This window comes from Capsaspora owczarzaki (assembly GCF_000151315.2).
Source record: "Capsaspora owczarzaki ATCC 30864 unplaced genomic scaffold supercont2.8, whole genome shotgun sequence".
In the NCBI taxonomy this organism is placed as follows: Eukaryota; class Filasterea; order Ministeriida; family Capsasporidae; genus Capsaspora; species Capsaspora owczarzaki.
Window position 1 is genome coordinate 1351581 of NW_011887299.1, and position 24161 is coordinate 1375741.

Sequence of the window (24161 nt, forward strand, 5' to 3'; positions counted from 1 at the left end):
GCTTGCGAAAGCTGAACAAGAAAAAGAGATTATTATTCACAAAGCTAACACAGGGCACGAGAGGGGAAAGAGAGAAGAGCTGAGTCCACGACGATAACTGCAAAAAAACACAAGATGGGTCGCACACAACTCCCAAAGAAAATAACTGGCTACATCCGAATGCTGCTGAAGCGCTGACCAGCAAACGAGAAGCTGCCGCTCGCGAGCGCAAATGGTTCAGGCTCATATCCGGCTTCCATGGCCTTTTCCAGTTGCGTTTGAGGGTCTTCGAGTTGGGGATCCTCAAAGATGGGATTGTTGTACATCTGCGCAGCGAATAAGCGTGAGCCAGAGCTTTCAACAAACAACATCCTGCAAGAAAAAAAAAAGCAACACAATCCAAAACGACAAGCAAGTGGACGCCATACCTCTCCTGATTCCGTGTTGCCATTCAACGTTGCCTGAATGTGCGCAGGCATCTGCTTGATGTCGTCTTCCGACAAGAACACCTTGTTGCCAAGAATCGAAGTGCTGCTCTTGGCTTGGGGAATGTAACCGCCGCCTTTGATGCGAATGACATTCTTGGGATCGAGGCCACGGAAACTGAGTCCGTCCGTCCAGACATGTCCGTAGCTGCATCGGAGTGTTGCGACGCACATGTGAGCGCATGAGATGCAATATCATTACTTGTCGCCCACCCTTGAAACACAAGAGGCTTCGACTTACCGCTTTTTGCGATACAAGACTAAGGCCAGGAGCAGTGCCACAAGAATCAACACAACGGCAATCGCAGCAATCGCAGCAACGCTCAATTGGCCGTCGGGTCCAAACACCAGCTGGTTTGAATCGTCCGACACTGTACATTGCAACGAGAATCATCCCACAAAACGGTCAGACACACTGTCAGTTGAAAGCAATCACACACACACACCCACACACACACACACCACATGATGACTCCTTACCAGAGCAGTGAAGCGGGTAACGAGTCCAGTTGCCAAAGACGGTGCAACTGATGCTGCTTGTGTTGGTTGGCATGTCGTAGTTGGTATCAAAGCCAGCCACGCACGAGACTCGGCAAGTGGCGGGGAAGAGCGTACCAGCCGAGCAGTTGGCAAACATACCAGCAGTCGGGATCGGGTTGTGGCAGTTGATACCGACACATTGAAGCAGGTTGGTGTTCAACGAGTAGCCCACTTGGCAAACACACGCCGAAACCGACGTTTCGTGCGTGCTCGAATGCGACGAGCGCTGGGGGCACGATTGACACGATGTCTTGCCAGGCAGGGGCTGATACTGACTGCTACCGCATCCAGTGCACATGACTGCTCCGGGGCTGGTCGAAATCGAGCCTGCAGGACACGGCTCGCACGTTGAGCGCGTCGTATTCGGTTGGTAGGTTCCGGCCGTGCAAGCAGTTTGGATGCCATTGACGCAGCGCGAGCCCATCTCGCACGGGCTGCAAACGGACAGCGCGCCATCCCAGCGGTAGCCTGGCGCGCAAACGCACTGGGCGACGGATGTTGCGCCACTCACACCGAGCGTGCTGGACGACCCTGGGCACGACTTGCAAGAGGTTTTGCCAGTCTCGTCTTGGTACGAGTCGGCCGCGCACACAGAGCACGCAGTGTTGCTGAGACCGGTGCTGAACGAGCCAGCCGAGCAAGGATCGCAATTCGCCTTGCCGGTCGTGCGGGCCTCGTAGCCGGGACCGCACGGGAGGCAAGTGGTCGCACCCTGATCTGGCTGAGCATAACCCATTGGGCATCCCGAGCAACTGGCCGCGCCAGGAACGGTTAGGTTGGTGCCAGGCGCACAAGGAACGCATGAGCGCGCGCCGTTTCCAGGGACCTCGCCAGGATTGCAAAGGTCGCACGTGCCCTTGCCATAGGAGGCTTGGTAGAGTCCAGAGCCGCACGGGTCGCAATCGCTATTGCCAAGCCCAGCAGCAAACGTACCGGGCAAGCACTTGGAGCAGCTGGCAGTGCCGCCCACACTAGACACGGCAAAGCTGCCAGACTCGCAAAGGGTGCAGTTGGCTTGGCCAGGAAGATTTTGGAACTGACCGTTCGGGCAAGCAGAGCAGCTCGTTCGGCCAGAAGCAGATTGGGCCGTTCCGATAGAGCAAGCGGAGCATTCGCTTTGTCCAGTGGAGGGTTGATAGGAGCCAGGTTGGCAAGTATACTTGATGTTGTTCACGCAATAGTTACCGCTCTCGCAAGCAACGCACGAGGCTCCCGACAAGTAGTAGCCCCTCTGACAGTCCGTGCAGTTGGCGCCAGTGAAGGGGGAGGGGCAAGAGCACACACCGCTGCCGCTGATACCATCGTCGCAAGAACCAGTGTGGCAGTTGGGACACGCTGTGCACGACGAGCCAAAATAGCCAGACTGGCACAATTGGCAGTTAGCGCCCGTAAAGCCAGTGCTGCAGATGCATTGGCCGTTGCCAGTCTTCGTCTCGTTGCAAGCACCATGCAAGCATGCAGGGCAAGGCAGGCAGGTCGGACCGTAGCGACCCGATGCACAGTTTTGACAACTTGCACCGGCGTAGCCGCCGGCACAGACACACGAGCCGTCGCCACTATAGCCAGAGTTGCAGGTGCTGGGCGAGTCGCAGTGAGGACAAGCGGTGCAATTGCGACCATAGTGATCAGACAAGCAAGTGTCACAAGCGCCAGCAGCAAAGCCCGCTGGGCAGGAGCACAAACCATCACCCGCCAGGCCGTCGTTGCAAGTTCCAGAGTAGCAGGAAGGGCATGCGGTGCATGACGCGCCGAACCGGCCTGGGATGCAATCGTCACACAGAGCGCCGCCATAGTTGGCGTCGCAGACGCAAGCGCCATCTCGAGTCATACCGTCGCGACACGTGCCATGCACGCAGGCAGGGCACGCGGTGCAGCTGACGCCATAGTGTCCAGGAACGCAATTGTCACACGCGCCTCCAGTAAATCCTTCATCGCACACGCAGGTACCATTCCCAGAAACGCCGTCCGCACAGGTTCCGCTGTAACACAACGGGCACGACGTGCAGGTTGGGCCGTAGTAATTTGGCGCGCATTCGTCGCAAAGTGCGCCTGAAGCACCTTCTTGGCACACGCACTGGCCAGAGCCGGTAACCGAATCGCTGCACACACCTCGTTGGCAGGCAGGGCAAGCCGAGCACGACGCGCCCCAGAAGCCGGGGAGACACTGCGTGCACAGCGTTCCCGTGAACGAGCCAGTGCACGTGCAGAAGCCGTTTCCAGAGATCGTGTCGTTGCAGATGCCGCCATTCTGACAGCTGGGACAGAAAGCGCAGGTCGGGCCGTAGCGACCGGAAATGCACTGGTTGCAGTTGGGACCGGTGAAGCCGCTGTTGCAGATGCAGTAAGCAGTCTGAGTGACACCATCCAGCGCGCAAACACCATTTCCGCTGCAGCTGGGGCACGCAGCGCAGACTGGCTGCGAGGACGACCAAGTGGTGTCGACAGTGCACAAGGGCAGCGAAGAGTTGCTGACCAGGAAGCCGGGCATGCAGGAGGTCGTGCAGACAGAGCCCAGAGACGAGCCCTTGTCGCAAGTGAGAGCACCGTTGGCCGGGGAAGAGAGTGTCGAGCAATAGTTTGGCAAAAGACTGCAAGTGGGCGCGGTTGTCGACCAAGAGCCAGACAAGCTCGACACGGCAGCACATTGCAATTGGTTGGTGTGGCTGAGACCATAGCCGGGATCGCACCCAAACGCGCACGAGGAGCCAACTGTATCGCGAATGGAGCACAGCACACTGCCATGCTCGGGCGCAAGAATGGCGGCCGCGTTGCAGTAATGCTCAATCGCCTGGCAAGACGGCACGGACGAACTCCACAGGCCGGTGCTAGTGCATTGCGTAGACGAGCCGCCATTCATCACAAAGCCCAGCCCGCATGTAAAGGTGCAGACCGAGTTGATGGTGTTGGTGGAACTGCAGCTCATGGTGCCGTTGGTGGGGGTGGCCAGGGCCGGGCAGAACGGGACGGCGGCGCATTGAGGAACAGCACCGCTCCACACACCGCGGGTAGCATTGTTGGCATTGCAAGAGATGGAAGAGGCGGGTACGCCACCGACAATAGAGTAGCCGAGAGCACACGCGTAAGTGCAGGTCGAGCTGATGGTGTTGCGACGAGAGCACGAGACGGACGCGACGTTGGTCGGGAAGCTGTTGCCAGTGCAGTACTCTTCAATCGGGAGGCACAACGGAGCGACCGACGAGTAAGAGCCCAGACTCGTGCAGGTGCTCGTGGCCTGGCCGGAAAGCGCAAAACCAACGTTGCAGCTGAAGGTACAGGTGTCGCCGACTTGCGCAGAACCCGCGCAGTTCATCGTGCCATCTGCGGGGGCGACCAGCGACGAGGCGCAAAAGTTGGAAACGGCAGTGCAGGTCGGGGCCGGCTGAGTCCAAGTTGCTCCGCCTTGACAAGCAATGGTGGTGGCACCCGTCAGAATAAAGCCGGACGAGCAAGCAAACGAGCACTGGCTCGTGATGGACCGAGAGCAACCTGCTTGGATGAGACCATTCGTCGGCGCAGTGAGGGCAGGGCAGTAGTTGGTAATGAGCGTGCAAGCCGTGGCCGTGGCGACGCTCCACTGAGTGTTGGTCTGGCAAGCGGTGGTGGCCGCGCCCGAGGCGCGCTGGAAGCCATCATTGCAGTTGAAGGTGCACACCGTGCCGATACCGCTGCCGGTACAATCGGTGCGGCCGTTGGGGGCAATTGGAGCAGCACCACAGTAGTTGTCAATAATGGCGCAAGCAGGTCGAGGCTTGGACCACGCTGCAGAGTCCAGACATGTGGTTGTCTGATCGCCCACCAGCTGGTAACCAGCATTGCACTGCGCAGTGCATGTCGAGCCACGAGCGCGCGAGTTGGAGCAGCTCACAGAGCCATGCGCATCGGCGGACTGCGAGTCGGGGCAGAAGGCCAAGTTTTCCACGCAGTCGGGCGCAGCGGCCGGCGTCGAGGACCAGGTCGCACCGGAAGCGCAAATGGCCGAGGCAGGCGTCGAGGGCGCAGTGATGTAGCCCAAGTCACAAGCGTACGTGCACGTGGTACCGATGCGGCGGGGCGTAGCACCGCAGCTTGCAGTTCCGTGCGAGTACGTGGCGGGGACAGGGCAGTACGCTTCATCATAAACGCAGGTCGGGTTGGCGTTGCTCCACTGACCATTGGCCGCGTTCAGAGCCGAGCACATTGTCGAAGTAGCGCCCGTCAGGATGAAGCCCGGCTGGCACGAGAACGTTGCGACCGAGCCGAGCGTGGTCGTGTACGAACTGATGGCGCCGTTGGCGATCGAACTGATGGTGGGGCAGTACGCGGGTTTCAGACCACAGACGACAGAGTTTCCATTCCAGGTGCCCTGAGACACTGAGCCAGACGCACAGGTCAGGGACAGGTCGCCACTGGTTTGAGTATAGCCATTGTTGCAAAGGAACGTGCAAGTGCCACCAATGGTGCGCGTGCACGTCGATGCAGATGCGAACTGAGGAGTCGGAGGCTGCAGACAATAAGGCGACTTGGGCTGGCAAGTGGTCCACGGAGCGGCACTCCAGGAGCGGGAGGACTGACACTGCGTGGACGCGGCACCTCCAAGATCATATCCGTTGTTGCAAGAGTACGTGCAAGTCGAAGAAATCGTGTCAGATGCCGAGCAAAGGACATTGCCGTTGGACGGGTTGACTGCAGACGGAGCGCACCAGCCAGGCGTGGCTGTGCAGGTGGGTGCCGAGTTGGACCAGGTCTTGCCCGTCTGGCAAGTTGCCGTGCGAGAGGCATCAGAAATCGTGTAGCCAGTATTGCAAGTAAAGCTCGCAACACTGCCGAGCCGCTGATCGAGGGTGCTGTACGAGGTGACGCCGTTTGTGATGGGGAGCGTTGGGCAAAAGTTGGTGATGAGCGTGCACGTTGCGTCTGTGCCAGCAGACCAGGATCCAGAGGCTTGTGTGTTGCTGTTGCAAGTGAGCGAGGAAGCTCCAGCAAAGGTAAAGCCAACGTTGTTGCAAGAGAAGGAGCAGACGGAGTTCAAGGCGAAAAAGTTTGTGCAGGACATTTGGCCGTTCGCCGGAGCTGCCTTGGCAGTGCAGTAATTGTTGTTGACGACACAGACGCCAGGGTTGCCTGAAGACCACGCCCGCGACGAGAGGCACGTCGTCGAAGCTGCCGTGCCAGGGCTCAGTGTGTAACCAGTGTTGCAGGAGGTTGTGCAAACGCCATTGATGGTGTTGGCACAGTTTCTCGTGCCAGCGCCAACAGCCGTTCCGGGAATGGTGCACCAGTTGGGAGTTAGAGTGCAAGGCCAGACAGTGCCAGTGTACCCAGTGGCACAGGAGGTACAGGCTCCCGCAGAGTTGCAGTTGTTGCAGTTGCCAGAGTTTGTCGAACATTGGGTGTCGCAAGTGTTGCCATAGTAGTCGGGGCTGCAGGTGAACTGCACGTTGATGTAGACGTTGGTAACGTACCAAAAGCCACCCAGAGTCACATCCTTTGCTGCAGCACCTGCAGTGACTGCAACGTTGTACGTAACCGCACCGTAGTCGTCATTATCACCATTCAAACCCGAATCGTTTTCGATCAAATCAATGCTGAAAGTGATGGATCCCTGTGCCAGACGCCCACGAGTATTCAACAAAAGCAAATCCAAGGTCAGACCAAAACCACGCAACGCTGCCCAGCTTAACCACCGCGTTCGAAACGCAAAAGATGGGGACGTACCGAGAATGTGGGGAAAACCGTTGCGGGAAAAGCATAATTCCAGCGAGGGGAATCATCGTTGCCCTTCTCGGGTAGACCAACTTTGTTGGTGGTCGTACCAGAAGTTGTGGTGTATGCGAAGATGGATTGCACTTGAAAGTCACATTTCTGCAACCAACCATCGCAATCGTCATTGCCGTTCACTCCATAGAATGTCAGTCTGAGTGTTCCGGGTCCGGCGCGAGCAATGCCAGCCATGAGCACCAGCGCAATGAACGCGCAGGCAGCTCGTGCGCGCATTGTTCGCGTGGTCTTCAGCATGGTTGAAGATGAGAAAGCGGTACTACGAAGGCGAGCTTGGTGAGGCTTTTCTTGACAAACGACGCTCTAAAATCTTCCCGTGTCTGCTACTGGACAAGGCAGACGAGACGATTGTGAGCGAAAAAAAAAAGAACGCAAACAAAAGAAACGAGGAAAATGACAATGAAACCCAAGATGGAAGGGAATAGCAAAGTGGAAGTAGAAGTTGGAGGAAGGCGTTTGGCAGTGTCATAATATACACCGAGTCAGCAGACGAAGCCAAGCACGTCGTGAAAAGGGGGACTGGGGGAAAATGGAAGCAGGTTGAAAAAAAAAATCAAAACAAAAACAAGACCCCCCCCCCAAAAAAAAACCCCTGGTCCAACGAACAATAAAGGAAAAATGTCCGAGGGTTTGATCAGCAGAACATTTGCTTGCATGAGCTTTTCGAGGTCCGCTTGCAGACCATCGGTTTGCAGTGAAAAACCAGCGTCCTGCTGCTTATCCACGAGAGCAAAACAAGGGAGCAGTGACGGAAGCGCATCCGCAACATGAAGGCTGTGCTTCAAAATGGTTCCACTTTCTCTTGCGGTGTTTTCTCGCGACGAAAGTGCTGCATCACGAGCCGGCACAGGGCATCTTTGAGAGCGAATGCAGTGTGTATCACTTAATGCACCCACTACGCAGCCGCCAGCACATACGCAACGAGACAAAGCGAAAGAAATAAAGTGGAACATAATCAAAAAAATTAAAAAAAAAAAGGGCGAAAGTCAACGTTGGGAGTTTGCTTCCGCGCAAAAGGCTGCCTTCCTCCCTTCCTTCCGGTGCAGCCCCCCACCGCAGTTGACTCTCACTGTGATATAACTGCATTCTGATCACATCGACGCGCCGACGAGGCGGCTTCCGAACGCGCTTTCCGGACTTTAATTTTGTTGTGGGGAAAAATTGAAAATTGAAAAAAGTTTGGTTTTGATAGTTACCGATAATTGAACAAAAAATAAAATAAAATAAAATAAAGAAATAAAAAAAAAGTTGAAGTGAGTAATCTTGTGCAAGCTTTTGAAAACAACAAAAAAGCAAGGTTGACCGACAATGTTGAAGAGTACAGCATTACGAGGAGGAGGGACATTTACGAAATCCCCGCTACCGTAAGTGTCGATGAGCAATTATAGGTTGCGTTCGTTTGACAAAGCGGAACAAAATCACGTTTCAATTTTTCAAAATAAACCAACAACAGCATAACAAATCCAATCGAAATCAAAACAAAACAAACACTTTGCCCAAACCCATCGATCTTCGATCTGTTTACACTCATTAGCTCGCAAAAAAACCGAAATCCGGGACTCAGCGAAGGCATCGTGCGCACCAACAATGGCAAAAAGGGACAAGCACGAGCGGGGACGCAGCGAAAACGCAAGACTCCGCAAATTAACAAAAACACAACAAAAAAACAAAAAAACAAAAAAAAAAAAAGTCGCGCAGGTGTGTGTGTTGCGGTCTCTTCGCTAGCCGATCGGCAAAGTGCGAGCCATTGGGGCAACATTCTGCACCGAGCTGTGTGTCACGGACCGACGTTTTGACCTCGTTGTCATGCTCCTTTTTTTTTTCAAGTGACACCGAGTCACTCGGGAGACGGGGAGTCACATACCAACCTTGTTTGTGATGATGCAGAGATCACCTCACACACACCCTTTGTCGTCAGATGTGTGTGTGTGTTTTTGTTAATTTTTGCTCTTCCCATTAGATCATCTGTCAGGCAGACTGTCAAACCACAACATAAAAATCAATGGAGGTTTGCTTTGTTTTGTCACACTCAAACGTTGGTCGCTCTGTTGTCTGGTCGTGGAAATCGCACACAACAAAAGTCAAGGTACGCTTGCACCAAGTGGAAGATGAGTGGTGAAGCAGGGGTGCACTAGTTTCATTTTGGTGCGCAACAGTTCATTCAATCTTTCGGTAATTTGTTTTATTTTTATTTTTTATTTTGTCGTTTTTTATTTTTTTATTTTATTATTTTTATTTTTTCCGACCACAACAAAAAAAAACTTGCGACTTCCCAACAAAGCTCCATTGTAGGGCATAAAGCTAGATACGACAAAGAGAGCAACACGGCGGACGATGCGCACTGCTGCGGAGGCGTGAGGGACGAGGAAGAGAAGGAGAGAAAGAAGCAAAAAGGCGCGGACCTTAAGAACAAAACCAAAAACCGCCCCAATTATTGACTCGATTGATTCGCTCGAATTTCGGGCCGCCTCGACACGATGCGCCCTCTCGAATCAGCTGCGTAGCACTTGCATTGACACTCCCCAGCGGGGCAGAGTGCGTGCTCAACGTCCAGCTGGAGGCTGAAGTTGCAGTGTCGGCAGTAATTTTTGGGGAGCTCGGGCGATTTTCCCCCTCTCTTCTCGTTCATCGTCCATTGGCGAACGCTGGGCTGCTCTGTGCGCCAGTCATTCAACCTGAAATGGTTGGATCAACATGCCAGCGATTGCTTGCACTATGCGTGCGCTTGTCGTGCGAGGCCGACTCGTGATACCGCGCCGTTCCCAGTACCGTTGTTCGCCCACAACAACGGCAAACCAAACAAAAAAAGAAACGAAAAAAGAAAAAAAAAAAAGAAGAAAAAAAAGAAAAAGAAAAAAAAAAAAGAAAACACCGCAGAACCCCTTTTTCTCTCCATGAGCGTGACCACCACAATGTCGCGCCATGTTTTAACGAGCGCCGTTGGTGGGACGCGCGCGGCTGTTGCCGACGGTTTGCCGTGTCCGCTGATTAACACTGCATGAACTGGCTCTTTCGTATTGCAACTGGATTTCAACCTGTTATTTTGCAGCACTGAGCGACGTTGCCCAGCAGCAAATACAAATCGGTGGGACCGCTGACCGCCAACACAAGCACACGCAACTCGCACACACTCCTCAAAGACCGCATCACCTCATCAGCGATAGGAAATTGCAAAACAAACTCACTTGTTTTTGTTGTGTGTTTTTGTCCCATTCTGTCATGCAGCTCAGACATTGTTGGCGTTTTTTTTGTTTTTTTTGGTCCAAGTTTATTTTCACTCTGATTTCCGACCCTACCAGAATCGCTGATACACAAAGCCAGGACTTGCCCCCCTTTTTCCCCGTTTCAACAAAGGCCATGGCGGTCCCACGCATCAGCAGCAGCAGGACCGACAGAGCGGGCGTTGCGTGGACTGTGGCACTCTGCGCATTGGCAGTTTTGCTGCAGTCTGCGGTTGTGGCCGGACACGTCGCGACCGTTCGAGTCAAATCTATGGCCACGAACGGACAATGCGATACCACGTTCGGTACGGCGTGCGACATTGAATGCGGCACCTACAAATTCTGTGTGGGAACCAACTGCGTTACCAGCAGCTTGCCGGAAGTATCTGACAATAACAACCCGTCGTGGAGCAGCAACACGCTCCAGATCGACTTTGCCGAGTCCTATTCTGTACGTGATTTTTGTTGTTTGTTTTGTGTTTGGATGTCCCCATTTTCTGCCATCCCACTCACTTTAGCGCTGCTACGTTTCCTTTCTGTATTCTTTTCCACCTCTTTTTTTTCTTCTTGGTTTGTCTCCGCAAAGGGCTCCTTTTCCTTGACCCTGGACTGCCGCGACAATGATCCGGTGGGAACGGATGGAGATGCAGGCCGTAACTACATTTATGCCATCGGAGGCAATCAGGGACTCGTTCAAAGCACATTGTCTGGTTTCGGACCCTACATTACGACCGTGTACGTTGAATCGCAAATCACTTGCAACAGCCGATTTTACGGTACCTATTGCGACGAGTACTGCTTGATAAACGACCCTCCGACGTGCAAGGGGTGCTCGTCAGCCACTGGCTACTGCTCCTCTTGCAGTCCTGGCTACACGGACAAGGACTGCTTGTCCAAAGTGCCCAACTGGTGCTCTGCTCTGCCAACGTTGATTTCTGGCTCGGGCTCCCAGGCCTGCACCCTGCCCAACAACGTTATCGACACCGTCTGCACAGTGTCGTGCAACGCTGGATTTACCGCCAGCTCGGCCGTTTCCAGTGTCACATGCAACGGTGCCGTTCAAGGCCCCTGGAGCGCCACCTTGGCCGTCTGCAACTGGAATGACAATTACTGCCCTGCTCGCGCTGCTCCCCCCAACGGTGCTATTAGCTGCCCCAACCAGAACCGACTCGACGCCACATGCACAGTACGTTTTGATCTGCACGGATGTATTGCGTGTTTTAAAACTGACTGACTGACTGAACTATTGTGGTCTTGCCTCTTGCTCCAGTTCTCTTGCGCGACAGGCTATGCTCTCCAAGCCGGCTCGCCTTCGTCGATCAAGTGCAATCAAAACACGTTGGCAACTGGCGTCTGGTCGAATGCCGCCAGCGGTATTTGCAGTGTGGTCGACAACTTTTGCCAGCCATTGCCCTCATCGGCAAACCTCAACATTGCATACACTGCTCTCCAGCAGTACCGGTCGGTGGCTAGCTTTTCCTGCGCGACAGGTTACGTCTTGTCCGCGACCGGTCGAACAGCCAACTGCTCGTCAACCACCCAGTGGTCTTGGTCATCTGGGTCTAGCGCTCCGACGTGCAGCTTGCAGGAGGGCTTTTGCACCGCTCTCGTCGCTCCGACGTATGGAAGCATGAGCTGCACTGCTCGCGCAACGCTGGGCTCTACGTGCAGCTTTGCCTGCGATAACGGCTACGTTCTGGCCAGCGGCGCAGCGGCCTCCAGCACCTGCCAGCCGTCCACTTCGTGGACGTACAGCGCCCCGACCTGCGTGATCAAGGATGCGTACTGCGCGACTCCAGCCCTTCCTGACCACGCCACGCTGGTTTCCATCAGCAACACGATTAACGGAAAGGCGGTTTACGCGTGCAGCCAGGGCTACACCCAAACTTCGGGCGACACGCAACTCGTGTGCTCCGCATCTACCGCGGCTGCAGGCACGTTTACCGGCACGACTCCGGTCTGCAGCATTGCCAGTACCTACTGCGCTGCGCTCGCAAGCGTCCCCAGTGGCATGACGCCTTCCTGCACCCAGAGCAGTGCACTGGGCTCTGTCTGCACGTTCAGCTGCCAAGCTGGCTACGTGCTGTCGGGCGCGTCTTCCACCACATGCAATGCGAACGGCGTCACTGGCTCGTGGAGCAACGCCAACCCGACCTGCGTGTTTGACGAGGCGTACTGCCCGACGCCGGCAACGTTCACCAGTGGCGCTGCCAACTGCGGCAGCCATCCTCGTCGCATTGGCACGACTTGCACCTACGACTGCAACGCCGGCTACATCAATGACGTGTCCACCCCAACCTCCGCGACCTGTGTGGCGGGCGGCACGTGGAGTCTCAATCCCGTCAGCTCGACCGGCGCGCCCAGCTGCATCCGAGACCTGGCGTACTGCCCGAACCAGCAAACTGCACCCGACTTTGGCTCTGTCATCTGCTCCGAGAGCAACGCACTGGGATCCACTTGCACCCACCAGTGCAGCGCAGGCTATGTGCTTTCTGGTCCGCCATCCAGCACTTGCCAGCCGAGCCGCGGCTGGTCATCCGCCAAGCCTTCGTGCACCGTTGTTGCCACCTACTGTCCCAGCATTCCCGTCCCCGCCAACGGCGCGTCGACGTGTACTGGCGCCGGTGCGTCACAAGTGTGCACATTCAGCTGCAACGCTGGATACAAGCTTGACACGGGTTCTACCACCACCTCCTGTCGTTCGAATGCCACTTGGAGTACAACACCAGCAACCGCTTGCGTGCTCGATGCCACGTTCTGCCCCGCGCTGTCGACTCCCACGTCCGGCACGCTCACCCCAAGCTGCCCTCGTTCGATCGCGTCCGTGTGTTACTATGGATGCAATGCGGGTTACCGTCTCGTCGGCGACGACTCCACTGCTTGCACGGCAGCCGGAACTTGGGATCCCGTTGCACCCACCTGCCAGCTGATTGATGGCTTTTGCGCGGCCACGCTGCTCAGCCCCACAAATGGCCATGTGTCGTGCACAGGCACCGGCTCGGTTGGATCGTCGTGCACCTTCACTTGTGATGCTGGCTACACCTTGTCTGGCTCTGCCACCAGCTCTTGCACCAGCTTGGGCCAATGGTCGAGCGTGGAGCCAACGTGCGTGCCGATCGAAGACTACTGCGCCAACCAGGTTGCCCCTCCATTCTCGTCGGGAATTGCGTGCACGCGTCGCAACACTGTTGGCTCGACCTGCAGCTACTCGTGCGTGACGGGCTACGAGGTTGCCGGAGCCGTGGGCTCAAACACCATCGCATGCAATAGTGGAAATGCGACTGTTGGTTCTTGGAGTGCAGCACGTCCGTCGTGCACCAGCGTGGCCAACTTTTGCCCAGCACTGACGGCGCCAGTGAATGGAAGCATGGTCTGCACCGCTGGTCGACAGCTCAACTCGGCGTGCAGCTTCTCTTGCAGCTCTGGGTTTGTCAGCTCCACAGCGGCCTCTGCGCAGTGCCTTTCCACCGGTCTTTGGAATGGAGCCCCTTCGACTTGCCAGCTCATCGAGTCGTACTGCAACCCTGCCCAAGTCGTCGCCCCAGACCACGGCACCGTCACCTGCACTGCCCGCGGCACCCTCGGCTCAAAGTGCGCCTTCACTTGTGACACTGGCTACACTCTGAGTCATCCCAACAGCACCACCTGCTCGTACTCGACTCAGTTCACGGGCTCGTGGTCGATTGCCGTTCCTTCTTGCCAGCTGAACGCCATCCACTGCCCCGCCTTCCCCATCCCGGCTTCTGGATCGGCATCGTGCGACAGGGGTCGGTCTCTTGGCTCCATCTGTCTCACTGCCTGCTCGTCCGGCTTTTTTGTTTCCAACAATTCGCTTCCCTACTGCACCGTCGACGCCACTTGGTCTGCACCTGGCCCGAGCTGCGTTGCCTGCTTGAACTGCAATGGCAATGGACAGTGCATGCTCAACGCGACGACGCAGTCCACGTACTGCCAGTGCAACCCCGGCTTTACGGGCGCGAACTGCAACCAGTGTCTCGACGGGCGCTTTGGACCCACCTGCGCATTCTGCCCAGCATGCCAAAATACCGGTGTTTGCAACAGCACCATCACGGGTGATGGCAGGTGCGTTTGCCCGGTTGGTTTTGGAGGCACCGTCTGCACAGACTGCCAGACCAACTATTTCGGACCGTCTTGCACTGCTTGCCCGTCGTGCGGACTCGGAACCTGCAATGCAACCAAGTCGGGCAACGGCGTGTGTCGTTGCCCGACAGGAGTCGCTGGAGCGAATTGCGAAGCCTGCGCGCCCAATTACTATGGTTCGAGCTGCACTCACTGCCCCTTCTGCGGCTCGGGCACATGCAACGCAACCAAGGCGGGCGACGGTGCTTGCGTCTGCCAGCCAGGATTCGGTGGACTGACGTGCGAGACGTGTCTGCCTGGTTTCTTTGGCTCGTCTTGTACGGCATGCCCGAGCTGCGACCATGGTACCTGCCGCGACGGATTCTCCAGCGATGGTACTTGTGTCTGCGATGAAGGGTTTTCTGGAGCACTCTGCGACGAGTGCCTCCCCGGTCGGTTTGGCCCCAGCTGCCTGCCTTGCCCGCCTTGCTACTCGGGCACTTGCAACGGCGGCATTGATGGCGACGGCCAGTGCGAGTGCCCCGCCGGCTTTGCAGACGGCTCGTGCGATAGCTGCTTGCCTGACCACTATGGCCGCAATTGCACCGCATGTGCGGCTTGCGGCTCGCCCAACACTTGCAATTCCGGCTACAGTGGTGACGGCTCGTGCGTTTGCGCGGGTGGCTATGCCGGTAGTTCATGCGAGAACTGCGCCCCTGGCCGCTACGGCCCGACCTGCCTGCCTTGCCCGCCGTGCCTGTACGGCACTTGCAACTCAACAAAGACTGGCAACGGCCAATGCGTGTGCAATGCCGGCTTTACTGGGTCCAACTGCCAAGCCTGCCAAAATGGCTACTTTGGTGTCTCGTGCACTGCATGCCCCAACTGCAACACTGGCACCTGCAACTCTGGCATCAGCGGCTCTGGCAAGTGCTCTTGCACTGCTCCCTACACTGGCGAGCGTTGCGAACTGTGCTTGAGCGGCTACTACCTGCCGGCCAACTCGTCCACGTGCGTTCAGTGCGAGCCCGGGTATTCTTGCAACAATAGCACCCGCACCGCTTGCGCACCAGGTACCATGCAGCCCAACCCGGGTCGCGTGTCCTGCACCCCTTGCAGCATTGGCTTTTTCCAGTCCAACTCGTCGTCCACAGAGTGCAAGCCTTGCGTGGCTGGGTTTGCCCAAGACCAGCCTGGTCAGTCCTCGTGCCAGCCTTGCCCGTTCGGCCAGTACTCTGTTGGCAACCCGAGTGGCACGAGTGCATGCACGCAGTGCCTTGCTGGCACGCACCAGGACCGCCAAGGCCAATCCGACTGCGCTCTGTGCGGCTCGGGCCTGTATCAAGACGACCGTGGCATGCGCGACTGCAAAGCCTGCGATCCTGGATTTGTCCCTGCGGCGAACGCACGCTCGTGCGTTCCGTGCGAGCCCGGTTTCAGTCAACCGATTGGTGGAGAGGCAGAGTGCTCGTTGTGCGATCGAGGCACTGCCCAATCCCAGTATGGCCACGCACTGTGCGATGAATGCGGCCCTGGCTATGAGGCGCCTGACTTTGGCCAACAAGCCTGTGGTCTGTGCGACCTGGGCAAGTACAGCTCCGGCACGCGCAACGTTCGCTGCACATCCTGCCCTGTCAACACTTACCAAGATACCCAGGGTCAATCCTCGTGCGACCCTTGCCCAGCCAATTCCACGACTCTGACGCTTCAAGGCGCCACCTCCATCCAGCAGTGCATTTGCGATGCGGGCTTCCGATGGGAAGCCACGTTGCTTCTCTGCATGCCTTGCGATCCCGGCTCCAAGTGCCAGGATGGCATCCAGACATCGTGCCTGCCAGGCCAGTACCAACCGAATCCCGCACGTTCTTCGTGCCGAAACTGTCCCGCCGGCTCCATCTCCACCACTGCAGGCGCTATTGCATGCGACGGTTGTGGTACCAGCCAGTTCCAGGCCCTTGCCGGGCAAACTTTCTGCGACGTGTGCCCAGAGCTGTCCTCGCACTCGCTTGGTCACCAGACGTCCATCCTTTCCTGCGTCTGCAACCCTGGATACTTGCTCAACGCCGACGCGGCCACCTGCGACGCCCGTGACTGTTTGCTCCCCATCCCCACCAAGGGTCTGTATGCGAACTGCACGGCAGGCACACGCTTCCCGGCCGAGTGCTCTCTGAGCTGTATTTCTGGTTTCCGAACCGTCTACGCCTCGGCCGCCAACGAAACAGCCATTCAATGCTCTGTTCACGGCAATTGGACGACTTATCTCGTTTCTTGCGCAGGTTTGTTGTGTTTGGCTTTTTTTTTTCAAATTGCTGCTGCTTGTGCCATTTTTCTGTCGACTGGTTGCGTTGCTCACGTTTGATTGTTCATTTTTGACTGCAACTTTCAACACAACCACAGCTATTGCGGACGACAACGGCTTGGCTTTCGGTCCTGGTGGCCAGTTCAGTGTGGCTGCCATTGTCGCCATCTCCCTGGTGCTCATTCTTCTTGTGATTATCGTTGCTCTGGGTGTTTACCGCAAGCGACGGTAAGGACTGTTATTTTCGTCGTTGCTGGGAGTGGATGTGGTTGTGTGCCTCTCATTTCATTTCATTCACTTTCGTTTTGAAATTGTCCTTTTGGTTTTCAGCTACGGCCACATTTGGGCTGTGCGTGCGTCGGACGACCCGAACATGACACATGTGAAGGGCGCGGGCTTTGTTCCTTCCCGAAACAGCTCGTCGTCGCTGCTCAACAACAAGGTCTTCCTTGCCGAAGAAGATCTCCGCCAAATGCCAGTCCACGTTCAAGCGGCACTCTTGGGTGTCTCCGACCCTACAAACGTAAGTCTGCGCTTGCAGATCGATTGAGCCCGAAAGTGAAGTGTTTTGGTTTTGTTGCTCACACTGATGCTTCTCCATCCCTCTCCTTCGCTTGACATCCGCAGGTTGTGGGCAATCCGCTGTTCGAAACACCGGATATCACTGGCGAAGCAAGCATGCAGAGTCCCGTGTTTTTGGGCTCGCCGGTGGACCGTCCGGCGGATCTGCCAGTTTCGGCAGCTTTCTCCGACCGTCGCGGCTCCTTCTCTGTCTTTATGGCGGAAGACCCTAAATCGGCGAACGACAAGATGCAGGAAGCGTTCAACGCCACGCTCAATCCGCCTGCGGAGGACACGTCCGTGCCCTCCCCGTACGTCGAAATGTAAAATTCCCTGTTTTTATGGGCTTGTTAATACACAAAATACTGTATAGTTGAGCGTGATTTGAGTTGAAACGGGGGGTTGGAAACAAACATCCATGTACTAGTTGGCGCGGACACAAACATAATCACAATCATGTACATCAACAAAGCAAACAAAAACCAAAAGCAGCCCAGACACACACCTCAAGACACACACAGTGCTAAGAAGCACAAAAATCAAATCTTGGAAATTTCTCGACAACGAAATGCAAAAACAGTCCAGTCTTGAAGCAATTAGAACGAGCTGGCCACCAAATCGCAAAGAATGCGCGAGACAGTGTCGCGAGAGGTGCGGAACGTCGCGCGATACATCTACAAGGAAAAGTATGGAATGCGGAAGGTGAGACAAGAAAAAAAAAGGGGGGGGGGCAAAAAGAGTCAGCAAACCAAAACAACAGGATAAAGCAACCCCTTAAAAGCTCGGTACTCACCTGGGCATCGCGGTTTGGCTCCAATCGCAGCAAAACACCAACTTGGCTCGAGCCAGTGTGCACCACGCCGGCGCAAACAAAGTTGTCCGGGTTGGGGTCGACGCCAGCCAGGACGGTGAAGCCCATGCTTTGCAGCTTGGAGCGCACTGCAGCCACATCAATAGGCTGAGCGGCCTTGAAGACCTTTTGCGACTCGAGACCCGGCGCAGAGAGCTGCTTCCACCGAGCAACAAAGGTGGGCTGGTCCATGTCAAAGCTCGCGAGGAACTTGTTCACAAAGATGGGGAACTTGATGACCGCCCGCTGGAGCTGGCCATTGACGACGTAGGCAACGCCAAGCGTGGGCTGCTCTTCAAACTCCTTCAGACACTCCACGTTGATGAGCTGCTGCGTCTGCGCCTTCGGCGCCAGCTGGCCCTCAACAGGCTTTGCCTGGAGCGAAAGGGTCTCTGTTGTGTTGATGGCAAACACGTCGCTGGTAAAGTTGGTGATTGGGTAGCCCGACTTGTTGCCAAAGTACAAGGCGACACGAGCTGCGAGCGAGGCAAACAGAGCAAAACAAAAAATAAAAAAAAAATGAACCACGACGAGAAACGACAGAAACGACAAAAACTACAACATTGCCCCAATCCTCAATTTCTCAACGCCCATATTACCCCACTCCCCCTTTCGCCCCCATACCTAGATTGTTCTTGACGCTTGTCTTGACACCAATCTGCAGAATGGCATCCTCATACAGCTTGCCATCGTTTTGGAACAGGAAGGCGCGCGAAAGGTGGGCCAGCTCGGGATTTGCTTGGGGAGGCTGGGAGGTGGTGTTCACAGCCGAAGGACCAGTAGAGGCTGGCGCCGCATCCAGGTCGCCGAGAAGGTTGGCCTGGGGTTGCTGAGACACGGCAGGGTTGGAGCGACGCGCCTCACGTTCTTCGCGGTCCTCACGCTCTTGGCGGTCGCGGTCGACAATGACCGTCTGACGGGCGACTTTGGCCGCCTCTGCATCGACGCTGACACCTTCGGACTTTTCGCGAATCTTGGCGAGCAGCGAGGACTCGCGCTCCTTGAACTTGGGCATCTCCTCAAGGACAGTGGGCATCACGTTCGGGTTGGGATGCTGCGAGAGCGAAAGATACTCGATAACACGCTGTTGGATTTCGGGATCCGTGTTGCGCGACAGGTTGTTGGACCGGAAGATGGTCTCAATGTCCGTCTTGATTTCCGGGAAGAGATTGGCAAACTTGACCAGCGTGGACAGCAGGAGCGCGCGCGTGGAAGGCGAGCACATGGAAAACTTGCTCAGCAGCAACTGGAGCTGGATTTGCGGGGTGGCGCGCGGGTTGTTGGCGATGAGGTGGCCAAACTCGCCGAGCAGATAGCCGCCAACCTTGACCATCGTCTCGTGGCAGTATGGCGAGCACAGTGCGTCGAAAACAACCTTGGTGGCATAGTCTTGGACGTCGGGCTGGTTTGTGACGATTTGCACCACACGATGCCAAACCTCCTCGCTGACATAGTCGCCGGCGACGCGGATGAGCTGCAAAATCACATCGACATACCACGAGTAGTCGTCGGCGTGCAATTCGGCCAGGACGGCAATCTTGAGCACCATCTCCTCGCGAATTTCATAGTCGGCCACTTGGAGGTACTGCAGGAGCTCGCGCACAATAACGCGGACGTTGCTCTTGCCGCAGAGGTTGTACAGGAGGTCGAGGGCGCGGCGACGCACAGAAATGTCCTTCTCTTGCGTGAGCGCGTTGACGACCGTCTCTTGGTGCCGCTTGATGGCCTCGTGGGTGAACGAGAGCGTGGCAAGCGACGACATGAGCTCGAGGGCAAAGTAGCGCAAGTTGGTCTCCTTGGAGGACAGGAAGCGTCCGAGCAAGTTGGAGCTCTCGACGAGCAGATCGGTTTCGGACTCGAGGTGGATCAACACGCGCACAGCCTCGTACAGGACGGCGTTGCGTGCGTTAAAGTATTGCGGCAGCTGCTGCTTGTTGCGCTTGTCGCGCACCGGCTCGTTGGCAGCCTTGCCGACAATGGAGCGCAAGACCTCCACCACAGCTTCGCGGGCGCGCGAGTCGGGCGCGGGTGCGGGGAAGACTTGCAAAAAGCGCAGCAGCTTGACCTGCAGCCACGGCGCGGCAATGTCATAGTAAACGTAGCCTTCCAGCGACTCTTCGCGGGTCTGCAGGCGGCGCAGACGTGCAATGGCACGGTCCACGCACGATCCATAGCCCTGGGTGTCGGCCTGAACGAGGGCATACAGCAGGGCAAGCACCGACGTGACCACCGACAGATCGGGGTCATCCAGCAACGCAATAATGCGAGGCGTGTATTCTCCGACAGGCAGGATTTCAGGGAACTTGCGGTACAGGCGCAGCAGCGTGAGCGCCGCCTTCTTTTTGACAAAGCTCCGCGAGTCGGGTGAGACGAGCAGCTTTTGCACGTCGCCCGCCAGCGACTCGGCCATCTCGCGGCCACCAACGTTGGCAATGCAGGTGAGTGCCAGGCAGACGTGGGTCTCGTTGCGATCAAGCAAGTCGTTCTTGATTTGCTGGATGATCAAGCGGTTAAAGTCGGACGTTTCGTTGATCATGACTGAGAGGAAGAGGTATCCCTGTTGGGGTTCGTGGCGAGACAGCAACCGTGCGGGTGAGCGACGAGTTCGTGCAAGGAACGCGAAACCAAAAGCAACAACAACAGGAGCATCGAAACACAACAACAGGAACTCACAATCTGCTTCTCAGAGTACTTGTTGGACGCGACAAGGCTGATGGCCTCCATGTGTCCGAAATCAATGTCCTCGCCCAGAAGGAACATGAAGAGCAGCTTGCACACGTACTTTTTCTTCTGATAGCCGTCCAGAGGCTTGTCGCCCTTGAACTTTGAGCGAATGTTGGCGAGCTCCTTGTTGATGCGCTTCTCCTCGGCCTCCTTGGACTTTGTCGCACGAATCTCGGCGATAAAGTTGTGCAGGCCTCGCATATCGTCCGGCATGGTTGCTAGAAAACGAAAGAGAGAGACAGAGAAAAGAAAAAAAAAAAAGCAAGCAAAACCTGATCTCGGTGAGCTTTTGACTTTTGTGAGTATCAATCGTAGCAGATTTGTTTAGCTTTTAGACGTCCAATTTCGATACTGTTGTTGCTATTTTGTCAACCACAGATTTTGCTTTTTTTTTTTTTTTTTTTTTTTTTGTTTCCTGTCATCGCAGCGCCATCACTTCTGCTCGTGCTTCCGTTCGCACGATCATCGGCGGCGTGTGGGGGGACACTCAACACCAAATGACCAGACATCCCCCTGACTGCCCCCCCCCCCAACCGAATCCCACAACGCTGCTCAATGCAACGCAGGAGAGCGAACAATTTGTGATCTCTCTTCTTTATTGTTGCAGACTCGTCTTCGTCTTCGTCGTCGTCGTCTTTCGCTTCGATGGTTGAGCGACTGATGAGTGCGTTTGTGGGAAATGCAGACATGCACGAAATACGCGAAATGTCGCGACTTTTGCTGCTGCTGCGCTGGCACAATCGAAACGCAATGGAAACGCAATGGAAAAAAAAAGAGCGTTTTGAAAAAATGAAATATAAAAAAAAAAAAAAAAGAAAAAAGGGAAAATTCACCTTTTTGTTTTGAATTTTTGACTGAACGTCGTTGAGAACGAAAAACAACCCTCCTGTTGAAGAATGTGTGGATTGAAAATAAGGAATCAGAAACAACAACAACAAAAGGGGGCGAGGAAGAGGGGGGGGGGGCAGAATTGAACGCGAAAAAAGGAGTTGAAAAAGCCACGAACAAACCAAAAACAAGGGTTCGAAGACTCTGAGACAGGAAGCTGGTAAGGGAATGGTGGTGATCATTGAAAAAAAAGTGACAAAACACCCCCAACAAACACAAACAAACAAAGCAACAAAGCAACAGACGGGGGCGGGGGGGGGGGAAATAATTACGATGCGACATGAAGTGCAACCTGCCGAGCGGTTGTGCGCAAAAGCGACTGAGGTTGAGCATCCAGCGTTTCGTCCATGGGGTCATCGCTGACCGTGCTGCAGACACTTTCGTTGGACGGACTGCTCACGGAAGACGCATCGCTGACGGACACAGAGTCCTGCTGCAATTCATTCTCGCCAGCTGCCACAGCTTCGCACATTTGGTCGCCATTTTGACTGTCGCCGGCGGCGGGTGCGCGGGTCGTGTCCGACTGCGCAGAGCTAGAATTTGCAGCACGTGCGGTGCTGTTGCCATCGCCGCCATTGTCCTTGCCGTCAGCAGCATCCTTGCCCTCTGCTGCGGCGTCCTTGTCTTCGGCGTCCTTGTTGCCACCATCGTTGCCGCCCGACGAGCCACTGCCGCTGCTTCCGCTAATTTCCACCAGGGTCGCCTCGGAATTGTCCAACAGGCCTTGCTTCATCGAGTCGAGCGTGGACTCCAAAAAGGTTCGCAAATCCTCGAGCGTGATGACGGTGCGGCCGGCCTGCTCGTTAATGTGGCGCGCTGCAGAGATCAAGACCGAGCGGTATGGCATGAGGGTGCGCAGGAGCTCGGAGGTGAGCGAGGGACCAATGGCGACGGTGACACGGTCGAGATCGCGCCGCGGGTTGTTGCTCCTGGTGCTGATTCCCGCGCCACCGAGCGACTGCGCAGCCATGGCAGCCGCAGCCGCTGCAGCCGAGCTCATGTTGTTCAGCCGCGACGAAGCCGATCGCGGTGGCAGGTAGGAGCCGCCATGGAGGAGGCGATCGCGGCCCACAAACGTTGCCATCGTCGCTGCGTTTCGCGCCTCCTGAGTGACAGCAGCGGCCGCCGCTGCGTTCGTAGTCGACGCGCTTCCAGCCAGACCACTGCCGGCCGAGCTGACCGCGACGGCAGCAGCATGGGCAGCAGCGTGTTGTGCCGCCAGCATGGACGCCTTGGACGGACGCCCCACGGGACGGTTGGACGGGATGTAGTGGCGAGAGCCGCCATTCCCGCCACTCGCCGCGCTGCCGCCCCCGCTGCTCGCTCCGCCGCCACTGGTGCGGGAGCGCTTGACGCCATAGTCCTCGTCGTCGTCCGGGTCGTTGCCATCCCCGCGGCGGCGACGGGAGGCAGACACAGCTTGCGCAGAGGCGGATGCAGCCGACGCAGCAGAGTTTGCAGGCATGCCCGATCGCGCTGGGCGCTGGTGCTGCTGCTGCTGCTGCTGCCGGTGCTGCTGCTGCTGTTGCTGTTGCTGCTGCTGGGTGCGGTACTGCGGCTGCTGCTGCGGATGGTGCCTGTTGTGCGAGTGATGGTGGCCTGCAGCCGCCGAGTCTGCTCGCGACCCTGCTCCTCCCGCTGCTGCTGCTCCTCCTGCTGCTGCTGCGCCTCCGGAAGAGGCAGGGGAGGCAGACGCGGTGGCAATGCCTGCGACGCCGCGGCGCTTTGCCTGCTGGTCAATGACGGCCTTCTCGCTGGCCGGCGTGTTGACGGGCATCTGCCAGATCATGCCATTGTTCTTGATGAAGAGCCGCGGGCGCGTGCGGATGGTGCGCAGGTACGGGTTGATGTGGTAGAGCTCCTTCAGGTACTGCCGGAACTCGGCCAGCGGGACCTCGTACGGCTGATCCGCGCTCGTCAGGGCGTCTGCGCGGTAAAAGCCTTCGGGTCCGTTGTTGCGCTCGGCAGCCGTCTCGAACTTGATGTCGCCGGCAGCGTTGTACAGGCCGTCGTTGCTCATTGCTGTGCTTCGGAATGAGGTCGAGGGAGAAAGATAGAGAGAGAGAGAGAGAGAGATAGAGAGAGGGAGAGAGAGAGGGACAGCGAAAAAGAGAACTGACGAGCGTTTCCTTTTTCTATTCTCCTGAGTGTGGGATCATCGTATTGCGGATGGAGGTGCTCAGAGAATAGAATAGATGAAGAGGGTGGGGGGGTATTTGCGTGGGTGGAAGCGGGACGAAGGAACAAAAGAAGTGGACGAAGAGAGCAGATGGATTGGCTTCACTTTGCTTCTTTGGCTTGGGAGTAAGGAGCAAGGGAAATCAGAGTCAGGGAGTACGCTGGACCAGAGATTGTTACTCTTTGCCTCGCTGGACGGGGACGGGGACGGCGTGGCTGATGGTGAGGAATCCCTTCATCGCTGTTCTCGACGCTTTTTTTCTCTCTCTCTCTCTCTCTCTCTCTCTCTCTCTCTCTCTCTCTCTCTCTCTCTCTCTCTCTCTCTCTCTCTCTCTCTCTCTCTCTCTCTCTCTCTCTCTCTCTCTCTCTCTCTCTCTCTCTCTCTCTCTCTCTCTCTCTCTCTCTCTCTCTCTCTCTCTCTCTCTCTCTCTCTCTCTCTCTCTCTCTCTCTCTCTCTCTCTCTCTCTCTCTTTCAGAATCAATCCGTTATTTTTTTCGCTTACGACCCCCCGTCTGAGTTTTTCGTTTCGCAGTCTGAGTTTTTCATTTCGCAGAGTTGCCACCCTAATCAACGGCATTTGGCGTCTTAAAAAGAGAGA

At 56.2% G+C, this 24161-nt stretch overlaps 4 protein-coding genes across 5 annotated transcripts; 1 reads left to right on the top strand and 3 right to left on the bottom strand.

Moving 5' to 3' along the window:
* Positions 1 to 12: 12 nt before the first annotated feature.
* Positions 13 to 8004, bottom strand: CAOG_05350. Of its 2 annotated transcripts, none has more exons than XM_011272194.1 (6): positions 7958 to 8004; positions 6699 to 7084; positions 945 to 6585; positions 706 to 835; positions 408 to 612; positions 13 to 305 (listed from the first exon to the last, which is right to left on the bottom strand). In XM_011272194.1, the coding sequence occupies exons 2-6, from the start codon at positions 6996 to 6998 to the stop codon at positions 150 to 152; spliced, it is 6432 nt and encodes a 2143-aa protein (XP_011270496.1). In that variant the 5' UTR covers positions 6999 to 7084; positions 7958 to 8004; the 3' UTR covers positions 13 to 149. The 2 variants fall into 2 exon arrangements, with proteins under 2 accessions (XP_011270496.1, XP_004347035.2); XM_004346985.2 differs by having other exon boundaries at positions 14 to 305; positions 6699 to 7087; positions 7958 to 8003.
* A 2001-nt stretch (positions 8005 to 10005) lies between these two features.
* Positions 10006 to 17405, top strand: CAOG_05351 (keratin-associated protein 5-4). Its single transcript, XM_004346986.2, has 6 exons — positions 10006 to 10433; positions 10569 to 11168; positions 11253 to 16338; positions 16460 to 16589; positions 16692 to 16884; positions 16989 to 17405. The coding sequence occupies exons 1-6, from the start codon at positions 10119 to 10121 to the stop codon at positions 17247 to 17249; spliced, it is 6585 nt and encodes a 2194-aa protein (XP_004347036.2). The 5' UTR covers positions 10006 to 10118; the 3' UTR covers positions 17250 to 17405.
* Positions 17325 to 21348, bottom strand: CAOG_05352 (adaptin). Its single transcript, XM_004346987.2, has 5 exons — positions 21330 to 21348; positions 20446 to 20714; positions 18397 to 20329; positions 17716 to 18248; positions 17325 to 17596 (listed from the first exon to the last, which is right to left on the bottom strand). Exons 2-5 carry the CDS (start codon positions 20707 to 20709, stop codon positions 17519 to 17521), a joined length of 2808 nt encoding a protein of 935 aa, XP_004347037.1. The 5' UTR covers positions 20710 to 20714; positions 21330 to 21348; the 3' UTR covers positions 17325 to 17518.
* A 280-nt stretch (positions 21349 to 21628) lies between these two features.
* On the bottom strand, positions 21629 to 23537 carry CAOG_05353 (hypothetical protein). Its single transcript, XM_004346988.2, has one exon. It carries the CDS (start codon positions 23402 to 23404, stop codon positions 21653 to 21655), a length of 1752 nt encoding a protein of 583 aa, XP_004347038.1. The 5' UTR covers positions 23405 to 23537; the 3' UTR covers positions 21629 to 21652.
* Positions 23538 to 24161: the final 624 nt, after the last annotated feature.